Source organism: Solanum lycopersicum, chromosome 1, assembly GCF_036512215.1.
Source record: "Solanum lycopersicum chromosome 1, SLM_r2.1".
In the NCBI taxonomy this organism is placed as follows: domain Eukaryota; kingdom Viridiplantae; phylum Streptophyta; class Magnoliopsida; order Solanales; family Solanaceae; genus Solanum; species Solanum lycopersicum.
Genome location: NC_090800.1, coordinates 86,324,260 through 86,347,450, shown reverse-complemented (window position 1 = coordinate 86,347,450; position 23,191 = coordinate 86,324,260). Strand labels below are relative to the sequence as shown.

The following is a 23,191-nucleotide window of genomic DNA, read 5'->3' as shown; positions in this document are numbered from 1 at the left end:
TGAGTAACTTTTGTTGACTTCTCCCTCATAAGGACATCATTAATGTGTGTTTATTCGTTTAGTTAGAGTAAAATTTTAAAATTTTTGTTCTCAGATAACATGTTTAATTTTTCAAAAAGTAAAATTTGTCGTTTTTTATCATTATAAGTCAACGTCAAATTTGGAGTTGGACCTTTTAAATAATTTGGCTTAGCGGCTAATATGATGATTAATATATGTAGCAAGTGTAATTTCCAAAAAAAAGTTAGTCGATTTCTCCCTTATAAGTATATCATTAATTAATGTGCGTTTATTCATTTAGTTAGAGCAGAATTTTAGAATGTTTCTTCTTTGCAAACATGTAAAATTTATCGTTTTTCACCATTATAAGTAAATATCAAATTTGAAGTTGAGCTTATTAGCAATGAGGCCTAGCGATCAATATAATAATTGGTTTAGATCAGACGTAGATTGACTGGACACTTGTAAAAATTAGTGTATTAGATCACAATATAAATTAAAAGTCAATTTAGGATTCAAAAAGGAACAGTTCTATAAATATCCTCTTAATAAACAAATGTACTATGCATATAAGGTAATTGAGAATATATCTCATGCATGTAACAACAGTGTGAATTTATATTTTTTATTTTGGGAAAATGGTTAAATATGCTCCTAAACTATTCGAAAAGGTCTAGATATACCCTCCGTTTAAAGTTTGGGTCACTCATGCTTTCGCCGTCCAACTTTTGGTTCAAATATGCCTTTATGAGCGTTAGTTACCATGTTGGACATTATTCAACTCATTTTTCATTTCTTAAATGCCACATGGAATTGTCATGTCATTTTGGCCTTACCACATAATATTTATATAAAAATGGAAAGATATTCGGACTCATAAACACCTAATACGACACATAAATCAGCTCCTTTTAAATTCACTATCCGACCCATTTTTAACAATTTTATTTAATTTTTATTATTGCGGTAAATCCCAAAAATGAGTAATTGATTAATAAAAAATAGAAAAAATATGAAAAAATATATAAAATTAAAGTCAAAAAGTCACAAATAAATATAGTAACCTTAAATCTAACATTTCAAATTTTTTTTGATTTTTTATTTTTTGATTAATCTCGAAAATGAGTAATTGACTAATAAAAAATATAAAAAGTATGAAAAAAATATAAATTAACGCCAAAAGTTCAAAAATAAATATAGTAACATTTCAATCTACAATTTTTTAAATTTTTTTTATATTTTTCGGCAAATCTCGAAAATGAGTAATTTTTTAATAAAAAGGGAAAAGTATGAAAAAAATTAAAAAATATACGTCAAAATTCACAAATAGATGTAGTAAACTTAAATTCAATAATTTCAACATTTTTTTTATTTTTTATTTTTTATTTTTTTCATATTTTCCTATTTTTTATTTCTGAATTTTTTGCGTATTTTTATATTTTTTTGTTAATAAACTCATTTTTGGAATTTGTCGAAAAAATGAAAAATTAAAAAAATGTTGAAATTGTTGATTTAAGGTAACTATATTTATTTTTTAATTTTTGACGTTAATTTTATATTTTTTTCATACTTTTTATTAATCAATTACTCATTTCGGGATTTATCAAAAAAGTAAAAAAATCTTAAAAGAAAGTGTTTAAATTGAATTTAAGGTTACTATAATTATTTATGAATTTTTGGCGTTGATTTTATACTTTTTTCATATTTTTCTTTTTTTTTATTAATCAATTAATCATTTTCAGAATTTATCGAAAAAATAAAAATTAAACAAAATTGTTGAAAATTGGTCGGATAATTTATTTAAAAGGGAGTTGATTTATGTGTCGAATTAGGTGTTTATGAGTCCGAGTATCTTTCCATTTTCATATAAATGTTATGTGGTAAGGTCAAAATGACATGGCAATTCCATGTGACATTCAAAGAAATGAAAAATGAGTTGGATATGTTCAACATGGCAACTAACGTCCATAAGGGCATATTTGGACCAAAAGTTGGATGGTGAGGGCATTAGTGAACTGAACCTTGAACGGAGGGTATATCTAGACTTTTTAAAATAGTTTAGGGGCATATTTGACCCTTTTCCCTTTTATTTTTAGTTTTTCATCAATGTCTGATATTATATTATAATTTGATTAAATTTAGATTTGTATTAATCACAAATTTTTATACTAAGGTAAAACGCTCCTTATATTACAAAGGGTGATCCCATATTCAGGTTTACTCGAATCTAACAAAGGTGACTTTGTATCCAAGGCTATTCAAATCCGAGATTTCTAATTAAGAAAAAAGAACTACTTATCACTCCAGGTAACCCTTATTGACATAATCTGAAAATTTTACTATAATGTAGTTGATATTCACATATGTGATGTATCATAATTATAACCATTAAATTATTTGTGTTCAGTCAAATCGGATTCATAAGAATAAATAAATCCATTATAAACCAACACTTCGCAAAAAAGAAAAAAACACACACAGAGAAAATAGAAAAAGTTAAACAGCTCCGGTTCACTTTGATTTTTACTGAATTAGGAACTAATCCTACAAATGTTTGTTGAAAATGTAGCAAGAGGACAATTTGTGCTTACTCCCGAGGAATTACTCTTTCACTGTTTTATTATAGCCACGAGCCACCCACACTCTGTAACAAGTGGAGATTAACTATACAACTCTAACATGCATAAATTATTTATTTTATTATTTATTTCGTGATTTATTAATATAAGTTAATAAATAATTTTTTATTCAAAATAATTTATTACTTTCACAAAATAAGACTTTGCGTTCACATTGTCCTTTTACACTTCACATATAAAATTATTGTGGAAAATAGTCAATTTTTTTAAATCTTATTTGTCATAAATGTTTTACCAATATTTTAAAATTAAACATTTTTTAAAAATGTATTCTAATAAGATATCGCATGTGTTTGCTCAATATATTTTTAAACCACTTTTAAATAGCAATTAGTATTTAATCACACTTTTTAAAAGTGTATCTTTTCTCTAGCTTCTGAAAAAAAAAAAAAGCTACCATAATCACTTATTTTCTTTGTTATCATTTTTTTAATAAGAAAATAATTTGTTAAAAAATAAGCCTCCAAAAACTTGACTAATCTAAGAAAACAAAACAAAACAAAACAAAATAAAATAATAAATTTATAGAAATGGAAGAGAGTGGTAAAAAGTAGCAGATTCACCACGGTTTAAAAAAAATAAAATTTTTTGACTATTTTATACTACTGCCAATAGAAAAAAAAAATGTCCTACCCAAGTTAAAAATTTCACTTATTAGTGAGACAAAGAGTCCTTTATATCCACAACCCCTATATAATAGTCTTCTTCTCTATACACATAACTCATCCTTTTTCACTCTCTTCTTCTATTTATTTCTCCCCTTTCAACTAAATTTTCTCTCTTCAACAAATCTCACAATTATAATTTTTTTTTCTAACTGGTCTTTGATATCATCATGGTTATAAGAGATGATCATGAAGGCCTATATGGTCATGATCATCAACGCTTATATGGTGTTGATCATCAAAGCTCTGAATCTCATCAAAGCTCTGAATCTATGAACGACGATGTGAACGGCCGGCTAAAATTCCGGAGAATGAGTTCAGAATCTGATGAAGACGGTCTCTCAAAAATGTTTCGAACATCCCCAGAATCAATCTCTCAGGTTCGTTGTTACCCATTTTTCATGGTTTGCTTAGTTGTAAAGTTTCTAAATTTTAGTATCAATAGCCAATATGCATGCTTGCTTTTTCTTTTTTCTTTTTTTTCCTTTTCTGCATGTGTTTTTTTAAAAAATATTTTTATAATCTTCTTTCAGCACATTTAAGGTCGGCATATCATGGCCCCTCCATAACAATCATCTATATATTAAAAAAAAAACTTCTACTTAAACTTCAAGAATCATTTTTTAAAACTTTTTTTTAAAAATCTTTTTGGAAGAGATCCATTATCATGAAATAATCTCATACATACATACATTTTTTTTTAATATCAAAAATCAAAACTATTGAAGTATGAAATAATTTTATACTGTTTATATCATTTGTCCTATTTCTTTAAATGTATTTTTTTTTCTTCATTTTTTTAACTTATTCATTTTATTCGTAAAATAAATAAATATTTTATTATTTTCTTTATTACTAAACACAATAATTAACAAACATATTTTTCAGGATACAGAACTTATTGGTCTAACATTAAGCAAGACACCATCTTTCGTGAACTTATTAGAATCAGAACTTTCACAGGTGAAAATGAGGAAGAACAGCAACGGCTCTACACGACGGGTAGGAAGACCATCAAATTCTTCCCGTAATAAGACAAACATCGAAGATTTTGCTAGCGTTTCAGAAAAATTAAAGGCTTCAAATTTTCCTGCTATGAAATTGACCATTGGTGGTTGGGAGGTAAATAATTTTTTTTCAGATTCATTTTTGTAGTTTTGTTATAATTTATTTGTTTTTAATAGAGCTGTGAATATGAGCTAGTCCATCTCAGGATAATTCACGGGCTGAACCTATCTTTATTTCTCAAGCCTAGACTTATTGCTAAAAAACTCTTTTCTTAAATATACTCCAAAAATTTTAACTATCCCTATTAAATTTCAAATTAGCCAGGCCAGCCTAGGCTCTACTTTTTAATCTTTCCATTTCATCTTTTCAAAATTTATGTTTTGTTTATATAAATATAATTACCATGCAAATCTTTTTACTAATTGATGATTAGATAAATGAAATAATAATTGTGTTTTCTAGAATTATATTTTTTTGATAAATCTAGTAATATTAATTTGAGAATTAGAAATATTATAATTTTATTTTTTCATTCAAATCTGTAAATATAACAGAATATTTATGATTTACATAAAATTGTTCATAACTAGCCACTAATTCTTCCTCCTAAATTCACTTTTAGTCATTTTAAAAAGTATAAAATTAATAAGTTATTAGTCACGTGTTTATAATACATTCGTTACATATAGTTATAAAAAAGATTGATTACTAATTTAAATATTTTAATTTAATATATCTTTATGTTAAAAAGTATTTCAACAAAAAATTTACCTTCACATAACTTTTTACCGTAACATTTGTCAGAGAGTTTCGAAGCATGAAGGTGATCTGATAGCGAAATGCTATTATGCAAAGCGAAAATTAGTTTGGGAACTTCTAGATGGCCCTCTTAAGAGCAAAATTGAAATTCAATGGTCAGATATCATTGCTATTAGAGCCATCATGCCACAAGGTGAACAACCAGGAGTTCTTGAGATTGAGGTATTTTTTTTTTCGCTTATATATCGTAATTTTAGATTTTGAACAATTAATTTTACGATATATATATAAAAAAATTCATTATTGATACAGTTGAATGAACCACCAACGTTTCATCGTGAATCAAATCCTCAACCTCGAAAGCACACATTATGGCATCAGACTTCTGATTTTACTGGAGGTCAAGCTCCTATTCACAGGTGAAAACTAAATAAATTTAATCATGACTCTCTATTATACAAATTCAAATTTTTGTTAACTTGTGTGTTTTTTTTAGGAGGCATTGTGTTAGATTTGCTCCAGGAGTACTTGACAAGCACTATGAGAAGCTGCTACGTTGTGATGCAAGGCTGAATGAACTAAGCAAAAAACCTTTCCCTAGCCAATTATGTCCTTTTTTTGAACAACCAGATTATAATGATCAGGTTTCTGATTTCTCAATTGGCAATGACTATGGATCACAAATTTTTCTCAATATGCATTATCCTTTACATTTGTTGCCTTCTTCTTCGTCTTCCGCATTACTCCCTAATGTTCGTGAACCTCTTCGACAATTCAGTTCAAGTTATCCCGTAGCAGGTATGGATCATAACTGTCTACATTATTTTGGTTTGAATGTGACTCAACTTGTTCATTTGACACAGTGTGATATTAACCTTTTCATTTGACACCTTTTACAGGTGAGAGAATGAATGGGCTTTGGGGTGGCCAAACATCAAACAACATGGTGAATGTTGCAATGGGAAATCAAACTATCGGAATGTTGCCCGGGGGTTCAACACCAGAACAAGTTGATTGGTATACTACAGCCCAGGACGATCGAGCAATGTATCTGGAAAATGAGTCGATAGGAAATGGTCAAGTGAATCACACAGTGGTAAACAATTTAAAGAACTATTTGCTGGAGGAAAATCAAGTGACATCCTACAACGAACCAGCATTTCCCTACTCATTGGCGGAGCAGCATGAAAATAGAAGCCCTGTTGCTGCTACAGGTGATGTACATGGCCTAAACCCCAGTTATGGTCAGATGGCGAACAACAATTATGCTGCACCAAACTATGAAATGGCGTATATGCAGACAAATACTAATTGGATGTTTCCACAACAAACAAATGATCAATTTTCTGCCAATTATGCTACTGCTAGAGGAGGATATCCAACTCAAGATGGGAACCAAGAAGCGCAATCCGGATGGAAAACAATAAACTAGGGGTTCAATTAGCTAATAATGACATAAGATCTTGTTTAATGTTCTTTCTTGTTGCAAGTACCTTTTTATTTCCCTGCCAGTAAGTAGAGAACTTTCTACCTTTATCTTTCTTTTAACCTATGTATGTTTTGATCGATGCAAATTAGCCTATGTATGTTTTGATCGATGCAATCGATGCAAATGCTTAAACAACATTTTATCTAACTTCATAGAGATGTTTGATCTACTATTCACTCAACTAGTAAATGAACTGAACTCTCATTTTACGTAATGGATGATCATACAAACATAAGATAATAGTACAAAAGGCTGATTGTAATTAATCTCTAGTTTTATTTCACAATTATAATCTGTTTATTATTATTTTCTTTCATAATATTACAATAGAACTAAATAAGCTTTAATAAGAAGAAAAAAGTATAAACAAGTTTGCAAATCATTGAGACTTCAGAGGGAAAATACAAAAAAGAAGAAGAAAGAAAAGAGAATGAAACAGTACATGTTGATGCATCAGCTTAATTGCAGTGGTGTATTTTTCTGAGTCTTGTCCATGCATCAATTGATCATAGAGTTCTTTCTCTTATTTTCACCTTTACGTGCGTCTTTTAAGTAATGAATATGGCTTGGTTGCAATTGAATTTGAGTTTAAAAGATGGAAAAAAACGAAAGGAAGGTTGAAAAGAGGGATAAACGTGAAGTTTTGGCTCAAGTAAAAACTAAGCGCAATCCGTTTGGTATGAGAGACAAAAATAAATAGTGACGCGATAAAATTTTTGTATCTTGTTTAGTTGCAATGTTTGAGATAACTCATAGTGATGAGATAAATTGTCCAGATACTTGGTGGGATAAGTTATCCCAGGATAGTCATGATGTAACTAATCTTGAAATAACTTGTTCCCAATCAAACAAAATTTTTTGCCAAAGTTGCAACTTTCTGAATTTCAGAATCAAAACGATAGCAGTAACAGCTAAGCAAAAAACTTACTCAAATTATCGACGAAAATCATTAGAAAACTCAGCGCCAAACCTGAATTGCTCCACAATTTTCATGGCGGTATTCTTCATCTCATCCCAAACTTCAAACAAACAAAAAAATACAAAACCTAAAAGAAAAAAATGATGACTAACGATTGCATGTCAAAATTTAAAAATATTTGTAGGTATAGTGGTATACAATGTAAATATATAATGGGGATAAAAATTTATTAGCAAAAGATATTAACACTAATCAAATTAAATTTATCACGATTAAGTGATAAGTTTAAGATATGATAACTATCTTAGTAAAGATAAGTGTCATGAATATATTCGTTTGATATAAAACACTGAATACAGATAATTTCTTTTTTTTTTCATTATAATCCAAGTTGAGATATCGGTGAAACCTTCATTATAAAATAATGGTATTTAAAAAATATATAAAATTTGATTTAGAGATATTGGACAACATAAAAGAAAATAGTTTATTGTAATACACCAAAAAAGGTAACTGTTGAGAAACACAAAACTCTCAAATTGGATAAAGAGAAAAATGTTATCCTAGATTTCCATGAACGTCCATTACTTATTAATTTGTTATAATTGAAAAAATAAAATAAAAATTTAGAGTTCCTTTTTTTCTCACACAAAGGCCGTAACCCAAGTAATTTTTGGGCCTTAGCCCAATACAAAACGAACCAGTGAGGCCCAAACAGATATCTATTAGCCCAATTAAGCTAAGTCATTACTCTAAAAACCCTAGCTCTGTATTCGCGGCAATTTTAGCTCCTAAAGGTTTAAGACAGTTACTCTCACCTCTTGACGGGAATTTCTTTACCGGAGTCTCGCCCGGGAGCGTCGAAAAGTTTCATCATGGCGGGAGGGAAGATGAAGAAAGATAAGCCTCAGCGAGGGTCATCATCCGCTGCCTCAAATCCTCACTTCCAGGGAGGGATATCGTTCCACAAGTCGAAGGGTCAGCACATTCTGAAAAATCCTCTACTGGTTGATTCTATTGTCCAAAAATCCGGAATTAAATCTACCGATGTTATCCTCGAAATTGGTCCTGGTACCGGTAATCTTACTAAGAAGCTTCTAGAAGCTGGAAAGTCTGTTATTGCTGTTGAACTTGATCCTCGTATGGTTCTCGAGTTGCAACGAAGGTTTCAAGGAACTCCTTTATCCAATCGACTGAAGGTATCTTATTTTTATTTGATCAGTTTTGTTTTTGTAAGATATTTATTGTTTAAATTACTCTAACGTGAACTTAATGTAGCTTTGAAAAGAAAAAGATAGCCTATTTCTTGATGTCCTTTGTTTGTCAGCATTCATTCTAGTTAATTAGCATTCATTCTAGTTAATTATGAGATTTGCGCATATTAAGCATTGGAATAGTAGAGGTTTAACTGAAACAGAATTTATTGGTTGTTGTTTGTTATAAATGCGAATTGGGTTAGTGATGTTTGATTGGTTGGTAATATGTTATCAGGATTGAAGTAATTGTGGTTTGGAAGCAACTTGTTTAGATAAAATTTTGATTCGAATGTTGTGTGTTAAATAATCAGTGGTTTTATACTGTTTTTGGTGGGAAGCATTTTCATGTGTTAGCATTTGGTGATTTTTTCTTTTATTAAGAAAGAAACTAACTACATGCTCTCATTTGGATCGGTTCATGTAAGAGTGACACTAAATCATTGACCCATAACATGTATCTTCCCATTCTCACACTTAGTAGTGGCATTTCAGGAAACTAACTAAGCCTGTGTTTTGAACTGAAGAGAGACGGTTTTATTAGATAGAAGGTTAAGCCCATTCCAGGTAATAGTTGGATGAATGAGGAATTAGTTACCTGAGGAACTGAGGGTTTAACTGAGGAACTGAGGGTGAAGTGTTGGTTATGAGTTGGTGGTTCAGTGATTCTTATTAATTATGGCTGCTTTAAGTATGGAAAAATGGCCTTATATAGAGTAATGTCTTTTCTTAATGAACTCACTCCACAGTTCTTCAAGTTAAAGAAACGGCTACTTATCTAAGTTCGACAGCACCCTTTAGTCACAAGCTTCTCTTTGGAGTGGAACAAACAATCGACAACCTGACTGACTTAAGCTTGACATGGTTCCTTTATGCAAACTGATCTGGATCGGTTTCACTCAGTTTCCAAAGAGACAGCAGTTCTATTTAACTGAATTTCCAAACTAGAAGATTATATACTTCCCCGACTGTGGATTCCTAGGATGAGATTTTGAGATGGTTTTGTGGATACAAAGTGTATCTCTGCATTCTGAAATTGGCATAATTATGATATAGCAAATTCCTCACCTCTGAACACTTATAGAGCAATTATCCTCTGTAGAGGAATTTGTTTTATCATAATTATGTGCACTGAAATTTAATCGGGTTGACATGTCTGCTCCCTCTGATTTCCAATGATTTGTGGGCCTGGTTTAGATTCACATCCATAATTTCCTATTTTGCTATGTATTTCTTTATTACTTGACCAAAAAAATTATGATTAATCTGGGCTCTGGCAATTGCTTCCTTCTATAGGGCATAGGCTTGCATTCTCAGATCAGTGAGTAGTCGCTTACTTTACTGAAGCTGTCATGCATGGTTGACAACTATATGACTTACAATCATGGTCGCGGTATGAAAATAAGAATTCACTTACATAATAGACAATTCATATGGCATCACTCTCCATTGATGTTCCTTTTGGTTTTATGACTAGACATTATCCTTGCTTTCAATTAAATGCACGTCCCATCATTATCTATTTATGATGAGATGCAGAACTGTTCTGATCTTCTGATCTTCTGTGCTGCAGGTTATACAAGGGGATGTTCTTAAGTGTGATCTCCCTTACTTCGATATTTGTGTGGCTAACATCCCATATCAAATATCATCTCCTCTCACCTTCAAATTATTGGCTCATAGGCCTTTATTCAGAGCTGCAGTAATAATGTTCCAGAGAGAATTTGCTATGAGACTTGTTGCTCAACCTGGTGACACTCTTTATTGCCGCCTTTCTGTGAACACACAGCTGTTGGCCCGAGTATCACACTTATTGAAGGTGGGAAAGAATAATTTCAGGCCACCACCAAAGGTTGATTCTTCTGTAGTTAGAATTGAACCTAGGGGACCACTTACTCCTGTCAATTTTAAGGAGTGGGATGGTTTGGTCAGGATCTGTTTCAACCGGAAAAACAAAACTATAGGTTCTATTTTTAGACAAAAATCCGTGCTCAACATACTGGAAAAGAACTATAGAACTTTGCAAGCTTTACAGTTCTCTGAGAAAGCTCCTTCGAATGATATGGAAATGGCTTTGGATGTATCTACCTTGGGAGAGTCATTTGGAGACTTGAGTATGGATGCTGATGATGGAAATGATGACGATGACATTGAGATGGATGATGGTGATACGAAAAGAGCAGAATTCAAAGAGAGAGTTTTGGCAGTGCTGAAGGAAGGAAATTTTGAGGAAAAGAGATCCTCCAAGCTCGCTCAAGCAGATTTCATGCATCTACTTTCTCTCTTTAACAAGGCTGGAATTCATTTTTCTTGATCCATGGGGCAGTTAGCCATACAACCTTATCATCATGTTTGTGGTTTTTCTCCTCATGGAGATCCAATTTTGTTTTGCCCATAGTGAGTAAAGTCTTGAAATTTGTAGATAATTTGCACTTAGCTTCTCACAATATGATGGATTTGAATGAGATTAGAAGATTTTCTTATGGTATGCTTGTAGTAGCCTGCACTTTTGGGTATCTGTGACTCTTCAAACAAGTGTCAATCTAGTTGAGTTGTTGCACTACTGAAGTCATCTTCTAACATCTCTCCCTGCTTCTTGCTTTTGTTGGAGAGCTATGTCACTGCCAAAGCATCCATATTTTGAACTATTTATTATCTTTTTTCAGTCTTGCATTTTCACAACCAAGTGTGCAACACCTGGTGGTTTATAGATTTTATCTCTGTAGGAACTTAAAACAGATAAGATATAAAGTGGCTTAAGAGTTGGCTAATTTTTAGCTCAGTTCCAACTGAAAACGATCAAACTCATACTTAAAACAAATCTTGTACTTGTTACAGAAGATAGTTATACAAATATTAGGGGGCAAACAGATTGCGGCACTTTGCAGGCAGATTAGAAATCGACAGTTACCAAGAGCCTATTTGCGAGTTGAGACCAGTGTTTTTCTGCTGAACTTAATATTTCAGTGGTATAATGTTGCTTGTTTAGAAATTTATGTATTGTATTGGATGGTTCACAGTTGCAAACAAGTATGCTACCTCAGTTTGACTGGTACTAATCTTCTCTTTGACAAAGATAATTACATTGTCATTACAGATCTTGGATAAAAATAAAGCAGTCCCCTAGCAAGGGAGTAGCAGCTTGATCCAAAAACATTATTTCATCAACTTCGTATAAATGATGTGATTCAGATGGTAAAACTATGGCACACCAGTCATTCCCATGAATTAGCAAGAATGATGCCTTGTGAGTTGTAACCAACAAAAACTTCTTTGAACTTTTTCTCCTGCAATATAAGGCACCAGTGAAGCAGTCTCCCGGTGCCACAAAGTGAAGCTGAGAGCTGAGACTGGAGTTACGTTATCCAATTTCATACTCAACAAGTCAGGGGAACCCAAAAATTAAGGTTAAGAGGTCATTCTTCATCCTTGTCTATTGATGTTGAAAGATAGCTCAAAATGAAGTCATCAAGATCCCCTTCAAGCACAGAGTCAGGATCTGAAACCTCATAATTTGTCCGGAGATCTTTGACCATGCGATAAGGCTACAAGTATGATACGGAGCAGTTATGATGACCACATGAACCATCACTATGAAGGTAAAATGAAAGGTTAAACTGTATGAAACATACATGGAGCACATAAGTACGTATTTGGTTGCCCCAACTGATCTCAGTGAGAGACTGAGTATGTTGTGCATTCATCTGAGCCTGTCGTGCCATCTCAAGTTGGTCCAAGCGCGATTGAAGCACAGCCATGGCAGAAGCTTTGTTTGAATGCTGTGACCTTTTGTTTGGAAAAATATTAGATCACTAAAAGTTCCCATTTCCTCTTCTTCTTCCAATTGAAAAGAAAGAAGCTTTCACATATTTTTCACCAGAATGGATGCTTACCTTTCATTCTGACAAGAGGCAGTAATGCCTGTGGGAATATGAGTTATCCTGACAGCACTCTCAGTTGTGTTAACAGACTGACCACCAGCTCCCCCTGATCGATAACGCTCAATTCGAAGATCAGATTCATTGATTTGAACATGTGTAGATCCATCTCCCAAAATTGGAATTACAGCAACTGCAACAAAGGAAGTATGCCTTCTCTTCGCGCTATCAAATGGCGAGATGCGTACCAGACGATGCACTCCTACCTCTGATTTGGCATATCCAAAAGCATTTTCGCCATCAACTTTGATTGTTGCACGCTGATAACAGGGGGGAGCAGAAACCAGCAGAGCAATAAGACAATAGCTAACTAGTGCCATGATTGAAAATTAAGAAGAAAGGGGAAAACTTCCTAATTTTAGGTCAAATATAACCAATGACAAGATTCACAACCCATACTTTAAAAACATATTAATTACATATATGTTTAACAATTCTGTTATGCTTCAAGGCTAAACCAAGTTCTCCCAACAGAATGTTATAAAATTAATGCTTGTTTAAATAGCTAAGAGTTTTTGCCATTCACAAATTTCAATTTTCCATACTACTTAATAGCTAGAGAATTTTTCAAGTGAAAGAAGAAAAAATGGTAAGAACCTAGACCTTGATTCCTGCAATCTCACCAGGCATTTCATCCACAACAGAAACACCATATCCTTTACGTTGAGCCCACATTTTGTACATCTGCATGACCATTGAAGCCCAGTCCATGCTCTCAGTACCGCCAGCTCCAGCTTGAACCTATACAGGAAATAACAAGTCTGTCAGCATCCATTTTACAAAAAAACATGATTGAGGAAATCAACAAAGTGAGTGACTTTTCTTATGAGATGTCCTTCTAAGTTTTTCTGGAACAAGATGTGACAAGGAGAAATAAGTAAACACTCAAAGACCAGGGAGACGAAAGTTCTCTAAACTAATAGATATAAGTATCAGCAAAACCATGTCTGACAATTTAAAACAGAGTCTGAGCTTCAGAGAAACTTACCTCTATAAAACAAGAGCAATTATCATGCTCCCCAGATAATAAAGCTTCAAGCTCTTTTTCTTTCACATTCCTTCTAATTCCAAGTAAAGCTTTCACTGATTCCTGCATTCAAAATGTCTAATAAAATAGGAAGAAATGCCAAGTGACAATTGAATTTCTCATAAAATTGACCCACAAGTGGCAGAATGAATTGGAGTATCCTGAGATATACACTTTCTTGAAAGAAAAACAAATAATGTTCTATAACAAAAAATATAACACAAGTTATATAGAACCTAACTTTGTCTTCTTTATAAAAATCATTCTACACCTATACCAGGAAGAAGAAAAATCATGCGTACATTGCATTTGCAGGTAAGAGGGTAATTGAACAAACATTGAGTAAATAATTCCTTCCAAGTTCATTCCTGGTGAAGGCATCAAGTCAAGCAATCAGTTTGAAGATGGAGTTAACGGTTCAGTAGTTTATTTATTCATTCTACCAAACAGGTATTGGGCTGTTGATATTTGCAAGTTATGTTCAAATTTATTACATGTAGTATAACAAAAGAAGTCGTATAAAAGTTAGGTAAAGAAGTATAAAACTTAATCCAACTTCTTTGTAATATAACTCATTCCTTACCTATTCCTGGAAGGAAAGAAAACCAACAAATTTAACTGCTTCCAGTTTCAGTTTTGGTCCAACCAAGCAGTCAGTTTCATACAGAAGATGGAGTTAGGAACTTATTTATTTGTCATACCGAGCAGGAATTGGGCTGTAAAGCCTTGCATATCAGCTCCAAGTAATACAGTAATCATTACTAAGAACTAGACTGTTGGTTAAACTTACAAATAAAGTACTTAAAAAAAAGAGGTAGATACAAATTAAGTGGAACCTCTAGGATCAAACTAGTGATATTTAAATAGAAGTACTGATACAAGTCCAATGATATGCCTGTAACAAACTGAATTTAAGAGGAAGAATCTGGTTTGATTAGCAACATTCTGAATTAAACTGAAACAAGAGGAATAGTGTAAAAACGGGAATCATGGAGTAGTGTATTCCATGCAATAAACAAATTTAAGCTCACCGATTCCAACTCTGGATCATTCTCTTCCCTGGCGAGCTTAATCATGTCAATATGTTCAACCAACTCTTGTTCAATGGCCATAACATCCTCCACTTTGTTCATTAGAGAACCATGTTCACGGCTGATCTTCCCAGCATGGACGGGGTCATCCCAAAGATCTGCCTTATTGAGCTGAGCTGATAGCACTTCAAGCCTATACATTAGCCTTTTCCACTATAAATGGGAGCAAAGAAACACCACAAACAAAAAGACTGAACTCATTAAATAGAATTAGAACATTCTCAAAAGAACCATGTCATATATTACTTCATTAAAATAATTATCTCAATCTAAAAAACAAAAATAACAATCCCTTAAACATGCCCCAAGTACAACTCGAGTTTCCTGTCAGACTAGTTTTGTTAGTTCTCGGTTGCTATTATTGCTATTAGTTCATATAATTATATACATTGATCATTCATTTAAATCCATCTGGTACCTGGCCATAGTACTGAAGCTATTATATCCAATCAACAAATACAACAATCATTGGATTCATCAAGGGCTGATTATTTGCACACTTGCCGTAAACCTACTGCAACCTTCCCTATGTGAAGCTCACATCGGTCTGTTCTCAGTTCTCTTCATGTCCATGACCTACCTCAATACCCAACCAACCATCCCCCAAAACTCACCCTACTGAGGAATTTTCTAAAGAAAAAACAACAATTATCAGACACAAAATGTAGAATCCTGTCTTCCAAACAGAACATATAAAACATAAAAATCCCATTTTTTCCCAGAAAGATCATAAACTTATATTTCTCACTGGATAAGCACAAAGATCGGAACTTTGTCATAAATATCACAAGTTCCTCTGTTTTTTCATCAATAAGCAAAAAGATCAAAACTTTTTAGTGATGTGGTCAATCTAAATTAAAGTATAAAGCTGCTTCAAACAACAATTACGTATAGACATAAATACCTTGAGGCGTTTCTTGATAAGATGAACGGACTGAGCAATGGAAGAAGCATGACTTTTCCAATCATCCTCACTATCATCAAGTATATTCCAATTTTTCGCAATAATTCCCTCAACAGTAAGCCCATCAGCAGTAGTCGGCTCAACAGCAGCTTCAGAGCTCAAAAATCGAACACCCCATATAGACCCTGATGGGTTTTTTGCCCTTCCATTGAAAATTGATGAGAACCCTTTATTTCTTCTATTAGATGAATTGTACCAAGAATAAAAAATTGTTGATCTATAATTGGAAATGGAATTATTAGGAGATTGAGAAGAAAAAGAGCAAGAAAACAAGAAGAGTTCGCGTGTGGGGATTCTAGAGAGCTGCGTCGATCTTCTTCCCAATATTAAAAACGACATTTTTACTGGAATCCGATTCGACGAACCATCAAACCCAGAGGGTTTAGGCCTGGGTTTAACGCTATTCAGGTTTCAGAAGACGAAAAGTACGACGACGTTTTGTCCAAAAATTAAAAAAGCAATCCTAATTGCAGAACTGCATCACATTATAAACATCGCACTAAAAGTGATCAGAGGAAGATTTTGCAGTGTTTATATCAATGAAAATCTTTTCTTATAAATTTTGCATTGGCTTCTTTAGATGCTTAGTGAAAAATATCTAACTTTATAACTCTTGATTTATAAATCATGAGTTATAAGCCCCTCTCACACAAAGCTCGAAACAATTTAGAATGATACTTCTCACTGCGATGAACCTAGACTTTAGTTACTCTTTAATTTAGAATTGTTTTTCAGATAACTGAGAAATAATGACCAACAATTACCACTTTTTATTAATAAATTAAAGTAATCAACTGCAAATCCAACCGGCTTAAGATATACAAGTGAAGTACACATCCAAATTCAGATTTTTCAACTCCCAGGTAATATTGTTCTTTTTTCAAGATTTCGATTTCAATTTCAACATGACCACAGATGTCAAAAGATCATACAGCAAAAATAAAACAACCCATTGTTTGATCAAAACTTTCTACTACAGTGGATATGGACGGACGCTATCTAATATGCTTCTCCCACATGCCTTTGGACCATTATTCCCAGTAATTAGGAGTAACCCTTCACTTCAAAATTCCTTGTACAAAGTCTCCAGCCAAAACTAACCACATCTTCAACTGGAATTATTGCCTACAATACAACAGCCTATCCACCTGTCTAATTTAACAGTCAGACTCTGCACTTCCAACTAGCCCCAACAAGGCAAAAAAATGGCATGTACAAATAAAGAATCTATCACCTCACAAGTATAAATTCTCATAATGCAGGTCTTGCTACCTTAACACGGTAGAAGAATATGATGAATAGAGATACATCAGATTGACTAACATAATAAAGTGGTTAAGCCTTGCAGTAAACCATATCCAGCTTAGAGGAATGCTGATTTTCTGGGCTGAATGCTACAGAAGTGTCAAATTACTGTTTCACCATGAAGGAACTTTTACAACTGCACCCACCCACTGCACTTGGATTGGTAGAAACCTGCAGAATGACAGTAAACATGCACAAAGCGGTTAAATGAAAAACCGAGAGTAACTTAACAGAAAATAAAATAGATGATTTATTTTCCAAAAAAGCATCTAGAATTGTTTTCTAATAGAATCCAACTGACTACCAACGTTGCAGGCATACAACAGAGAGACATAGTATATGTTGGAATTCCATCTAAGACACTATTGATCAAAGTAGGCCTACCTCCAAGAGAGTTTTTTCCAAGGAGTTGGATTTTTTTTACACACTTTTTAATGACCCCTTTGCCAAATATTTTTATCCCCACTTTTCAACCCTAATGGAAGCCCCAAACAATGGTGGGAACTTTTCTACCCCAGCATCCCATGATATTACTCAGTTTCTCAACAGTCATCAGCATTAATGCTAAATACTACTCTTTACTAGGTTAACTCTCAGTGCAGCAACAGCTTCATAGCATTAAAGAACTCCTCTCAAATATACCATCTGCTATTTGTTAGCTTCACAAAATAGGAGAGAGCCATCTGCATACGCCATACAGAATGTGATTAAGCATCATACCTCTTGATCTAACCTGCCTATTTTAAGGTAGCTTATCCACCCCCAACCTTTCAGCTTTTCTCAACATTGTGCTGAGGATTTCCATTACCAGAACAAATAGGTATGGTGTGAGAGGATTCTCTGCTTAAGACCTCTTTGAGAACTTAACAAACCTTATGGGTCACCATTAATAAGCATGGAAAATTCCACAGTTGAAGCAAAAAATCAAATCCACTCTATCCATTTCTTTCCAAGGTTCATCAACATCAACAAGCATTTCCAATTCACATGGTCATAAGCCTTTTCTAAATCAGGCTTGCAGGCCAGTGGCCACTCCTATCTGTTTTCTCCCTCAGCAAATTATCAGGACTTCCATTTCCTCCAAAGAAGCATCAGTGAAATTATTCTAGCATCCAGATACTAACATAGTTGTGGCCTAGGAATATACTAGTTTTTTCCATGTGTTTTTCATTTTATTCATCTGCTAGTAAATTGTTCATGCTTTGTGCAGTCCAAAAAATCAATCAATTTACAATAAGATGATATTTGAAAATTTCGTTGAGATAGAAGGAAAAATCCTCAATCCATACAAATAAATTGAAGAGGAAACATCTTAATCTTTAAGCATACATCAGTACGCTACATGCAATCATTGGTATTCCTGAATGGTGGCTCTTTATCTCACATATAATTCAATGTACATAGATTTTTCATTTTATGTCAGTTACACACTATATGCTTAATACAACATGGGGGAGGGGGGGGGGGGACACATCATTTGCCGTAAAACACAAATATTAACTACATATGATTTATCAGTCAAATGTAATAGGTGACACTAACCAACACAACATACAATAATTTGGGGACCCGCAGACACAGTGATTAGAATATTCAATGTTAACTATATTAAGGAACTACTGCAGAGCCCCCTCCAAAAGAAAGAAAGGATGTGACAGGGAAAAAGTAAACATCATTTGAAGGATGTGACAGGGAAAAAGTAAACATCATTTGCAGAAAAAGAGAAATATTAACTATGTACGATTTATCAGTCCAATGAATAAGGTGACACTAATCAACACAATGTACAATAAGTTGGATAACGAGTCACAAAGAGGAGTACAGATTAATATTAACACTATTATGGAATTACTGCAAAACCCCCTCGAAAGAAAGAAAGAATGACACGGGAAAAAAGGAAACATCATTTGCAGTAAAAGACAAATATTAACATGTGATTTATCAGTCAAATGTATAAGGTGACACCAATCAATACAACGTATAATAATTTGGACACCAAGTCACAAAGAAAAGAACACAAATCTATGTTGACTATATTAAGCAAGGAAGGAAAGGGGAGGGAGGAAGAATAGAGTACTCCTTTGGCTTTTGCTTAGAAATCTGTAAAAGCTGGTACCAATTTGGATTTAACCTGAAGGACTATGTGTAAGTACATGTTTGGATTTCACTGATCTAAGCTAACAAATATAGATGCATGCTTGTCCCTATTAAATATATGGCAATTCCTGTTTGTAATTGAAATATTGACTAAGCTAATCAAACAAAATTTCTTTTCTCGCCTACCCCCTCGTTAATTATATTTTTACATTGTCTCATTTTCTCTCTTCCCTTTTTCTAAATAAGAAGAATTTCTGTATCAGAAGCAAAACAACTAGATGAATTTACGACCTCTTGCCAATTCTGACATTATGAGCCAAATTAGAAGTTAGTTTCCTCATGTATTATCTGAGCTTAATACCACCAAAAGTTGGTGCTTGCATGCTGAAAAGTTGCACAGAATTTTAAGATGCATAAATAAGGAAATAGGATAATCAATATACACCGACTGAACAGTTTCATGTTAATTTTAGATTCCAAGTCTTCAAGAAATCAACAGTTTCTGATCATTCGAATGACCACTTTAATCATGCTTCTCAGTTAAATTAATAGAATTCTCAAGGTTTCTTACACTACTTGTTAAAGCCCGAAGAAACAAAATTTAAATATCTGAAGACTGTCAGATAGTCAAAACTAAAAACTTCACAATTTACATTCCACTACAAAGAAATAGGAAGAAGACAGTTTTTAAAATCACAATAGAAAATTACCAAGTTGATCTGTGTTTTTTGGTCTAAGCAGATCTTTACTAATGATTCAGTTTATATTATTGATGTTTTAGATTCATTATAGATAATAGGATCATAGCTTGTTTGGAAGGCTTCATGTAGATATGATTGTAGTACAACTTTTGTACTGACTTGTTTAAAGATACATATACAAAGTCACCAGTTTCCCAAAAAAAAAAGACTTGCCAAGCTGACTAGTTAGAATAATTTGTGGCACATCACATATCAAGTTTGCCATACCATTAGCAACTATCAGTTCATGAAAGGAGCAGCTGCTCCTCAGAACAAGAAGAAAGCAACTTTAACTCAGATTTAGTTATTGCATACGAGTGAATGATTTTCTGGAACGCGATGAATATGCCACATTACTCCACAGAGTACCCTCAACTAAATCCCTTACACAAACAAACTATACTTGGAATGTGATTAAATATAACCAGTGTTCTTATCAATTACCCAGTTAATGAGATTCTCTATATATTCCATACCTGACTCTCTTCTTTTCCTTATTTCAGTTTTGTAGGTAGTAATCAAAGTCATAATTGTAATCTCCTCATATCCCAAAACGTTTGTCAGCACTCATTGGCCCTCCAAAATATAGATACAGATAGTAGCTTTTTTTATTTCTGTTGGGGTCTGGACAAAGCTTGCGCACCACAACTATGACAAATGGGAAAAGATCACCTAGAGTGTTTAGCCTCCGTTAGGATTTGAACCCGAGACCTAAAGGTAACTTTTTCACGATAAAGGTAATGTAACTGAGACCTCATGGTACTCCTCATGTAGTGCAGCTTCTTTGTTCCAAATGTGACAGAACACAACATACTTTGTTTAAAAAGTAGGAAGTTATTTTTTCCCTCCCCCAAAAGCAGCTGAATTCTTAAACATTACTCCACGCATTTTTTAAAATGAAAATTCTAGTTCATAAGACTCCTAGAAATTTCTAGTCTAGATTAATAACTGTTGGAATGTAAAACTACGATGTACTACCCCAGGCTAGTAGAGTGGACAGTGGTACAACAACATACCCAATGAAATCCCACAAGAGTGGTCAGTTACTTCCTCATATTTTAGAATGACAAGTCTTTCGGGGCTGGAGTTAATGCCTGTCCCTATTATTGCCTCGTTGATGAACAAAATGGAAAAATAGAATAGTCGCGCATCCATCATACAATTGGTCTAGAACACCAATATGCATGTGAATCTGACATGCAAAAAAATAGCAATAGTGAATGTAAAAAGCTACTTTTACAGACCTGAAAAGCAGAGCGGATCAGCTCCTCAACATAATCAACAGTTGCACCTTTGACAAAATCGAATGATACATTATCCACAACCAATTTAACTCCGTCATGCTCAAAAATTCTACAAATATAAGATATGAATGAACAGCAAAATAAGCAACATAATAGCAAATGTTAACAGTAGCAGTATATGAAACTCGAGAGAATTTTAAGTGGTTTTGGGGGGTGGGATATGGGGGATGTTGAACTCATGCTTCAAAATCTGGCAGATACCTAGGACAACCAAAAAACGGAATTTATCAATCAATCAACCAAATTTGTGTCAATCCCAAACTAGTAGGAGACTTGGAGTTGGATATATAAGCCTCTACATCCAGTTCACTTTATTCAGCCTCGTTTCATTCTAATACTCAATAGTTTGCTTTAAGACAATCTATAACTAAAGAAGGCTCATATAATACTCCCAAAACTGTTTAGGATGTGAAATACAAGAAACCAGTAGCAAACCTGTCATCCGAATTGGTCTTATCATCTAGAGAGAATTCATATTGAAACCCAGAACAACCACCGGCTTCAACACTCAACCGGAGCATCTTCTCTTTATGTTCGCCAGCTTGCAACTCTTTAATCCTCTACTCAGGCATGTAAAAGACCAAGTTAATAAACTGTCTCAACTTAATTTACAAGCAATTCATACCTAAACAGTACGACATTGAACCTTATAAAACAGTATAAAAACTTGAATTTCGTTGTAGTCAAAGCGATTATGCTCTCAGATGGTCACATATACCACGATTTCATGTGCCAAAAATAACCTTTCCCAAATGGAATTTGGAGCTATTCACTTAGAAATTAACAATCTTTCACAGAGCAACTGAACAAATATAACTGATTAAACATAAAAGGTATCAAATCTCGAAAAATTCTGTTACCACTGCACATAAGTCGCAAAAAGTCTATCCCATAATCAAAAAAATAATCAGCACAGACATTTTTTAAGCATAAAAAAAAGGGGAAGCTTCGGACGGAGATATATATTAAAACTTACACGAACGCAGTTCTCAGTCATTACAACGGAATCTGTAGCTTCGACTTGAGATTGAGATTGAGATTGGGGCTGTGATAGAGCAGAAGCTGAAGAATTCAAAAGTCGGTAATTTTGACGAATTCGGGCGGTGAAGAAGGGAACAACACGACGAATCATCGAAGTCGACGACGAAGACGATAACATATCTATAAATTAATCATCTACAGGAAGATGAAATTGACGAAATCTGTATGATTTTTTCTCTGGAAGAAAATGAAGGATTCGTGGATGAATTGAAGATGACAGGTTTTCTAGTGCCCGATTCAATTCAATGGAAGCGGATCTGGAGCTCCGTTTAGACTTGTGCCCGACACGTACCTTCCGAAAATATAGCTTACGCCTAATGTATCTGTTGAAAAATGAAAGGTATTCGGATTTATTTATTTTATAAATAGTTTTTAATTTTTATATATTTTTTATAAAGGTGTTTGAAAAAAATAAAAAGTATTTTAAATATTTACTTTTAGGTCATAAAAGTACCAAAAAAAAAATCTAAAAGCTAAAGATTGAATATATGATTATATAATCAACTATGAGTCTATGACTTATAATTTTTAATTTACGAGAAACAAGAAATATTCTAAAACACCTAAAATGAATTTTCAAGAAAATGCATAAAAGAATTTAATAATCTCAAATTCCAAATAAACGAGGAAAAGGAGAAAAAAAGCAAACTAGGCTTTTGTCTCAAATGAGTATAGATTAAAAATACTAAAAAGAAATATTCCATTCTGTTTTATAAAAAATAATTTGATTTAATTTGATATTAAGTTTTAGAATATAAAAAAAGAATTTAAATTTTATGATTCTAAATAAAAATTATGTCAAATATATAAAATTATTCGTTAATTTGTGACCTTAAACACGTATCTAAAAATTGAAATCAAAATATTACTAAATCTTTTTTAAAACAAACGGAAAAAAGGGCAGGAGATAAGTTAAACAAAAAAATTGACTTTTTAAGCTGATACAATTTAT

The 23,191-nt window shown here is 33.1% G+C and overlaps 4 protein-coding genes across 5 annotated transcripts; 2 read left to right on the top strand and 2 right to left on the bottom strand.

Moving 5' to 3' along the window:
• Nucleotides 1-3,344: 3,344 nt before the first annotated feature.
• LOC104644784 (uncharacterized) lies at nucleotides 3,345-6,741 on the top strand. Of its 2 annotated transcripts, none has more exons than XM_010315200.4 (6): nucleotides 3,345-3,684; nucleotides 4,268-4,426; nucleotides 5,117-5,293; nucleotides 5,384-5,490; nucleotides 5,568-5,869; nucleotides 5,971-6,741. In XM_010315200.4, exons 1-6 carry the CDS (start codon nucleotides 3,475-3,477, stop codon nucleotides 6,501-6,503), a joined length of 1,488 nt encoding a protein of 495 aa, XP_010313502.1. In that variant the 5' UTR covers nucleotides 3,345-3,474; the 3' UTR covers nucleotides 6,504-6,741. The 2 variants fall into 2 exon arrangements, with proteins under 2 accessions (XP_010313502.1, XP_010313497.1); XM_010315195.4 differs by having other exon boundaries at nucleotides 3,364-3,684; nucleotides 4,193-4,426.
• A 1,492-nt stretch (nucleotides 6,742-8,233) lies between these two features.
• Nucleotides 8,234-11,295, top strand: LOC101247757 (ribosomal RNA small subunit methyltransferase). The gene is made up of 2 exons (XM_004230256.5): nucleotides 8,234-8,678; nucleotides 10,306-11,295. Exons 1-2 carry the CDS (start codon nucleotides 8,355-8,357, stop codon nucleotides 11,044-11,046), a joined length of 1,065 nt encoding a protein of 354 aa, XP_004230304.1. The 5' UTR covers nucleotides 8,234-8,354; the 3' UTR covers nucleotides 11,047-11,295.
• Nucleotides 11,296-11,776: 481 nt separating this feature from the next.
• On the bottom strand, nucleotides 11,777-16,493 carry LOC101247467 (peptide chain release factor PrfB2, chloroplastic). Its single transcript, XM_004230255.5, has 7 exons — nucleotides 15,693-16,493; nucleotides 14,729-14,941; nucleotides 13,659-13,760; nucleotides 13,274-13,411; nucleotides 12,626-12,930; nucleotides 12,365-12,518; nucleotides 11,777-12,277 (listed from the first exon to the last, which is right to left on the bottom strand). The coding sequence occupies exons 1-7, from the start codon at nucleotides 16,089-16,091 to the stop codon at nucleotides 12,149-12,151; spliced, it is 1,440 nt and encodes a 479-aa protein (XP_004230303.1). The 5' UTR covers nucleotides 16,092-16,493; the 3' UTR covers nucleotides 11,777-12,148.
• A 101-nt stretch (nucleotides 16,494-16,594) lies between these two features.
• LOC101247165 (iron-sulfur assembly protein IscA-like 2, mitochondrial) lies at nucleotides 16,595-22,560 on the bottom strand. The gene is made up of 4 exons (XM_004230254.5): nucleotides 22,175-22,560; nucleotides 21,634-21,758; nucleotides 21,139-21,247; nucleotides 16,595-17,228 (listed from the first exon to the last, which is right to left on the bottom strand). The coding sequence occupies exons 1-4, from the start codon at nucleotides 22,355-22,357 to the stop codon at nucleotides 17,163-17,165; spliced, it is 483 nt and encodes a 160-aa protein (XP_004230302.1). The 5' UTR covers nucleotides 22,358-22,560; the 3' UTR covers nucleotides 16,595-17,162.
• Between the last annotated feature and the right edge of the window lie 631 nt (nucleotides 22,561-23,191).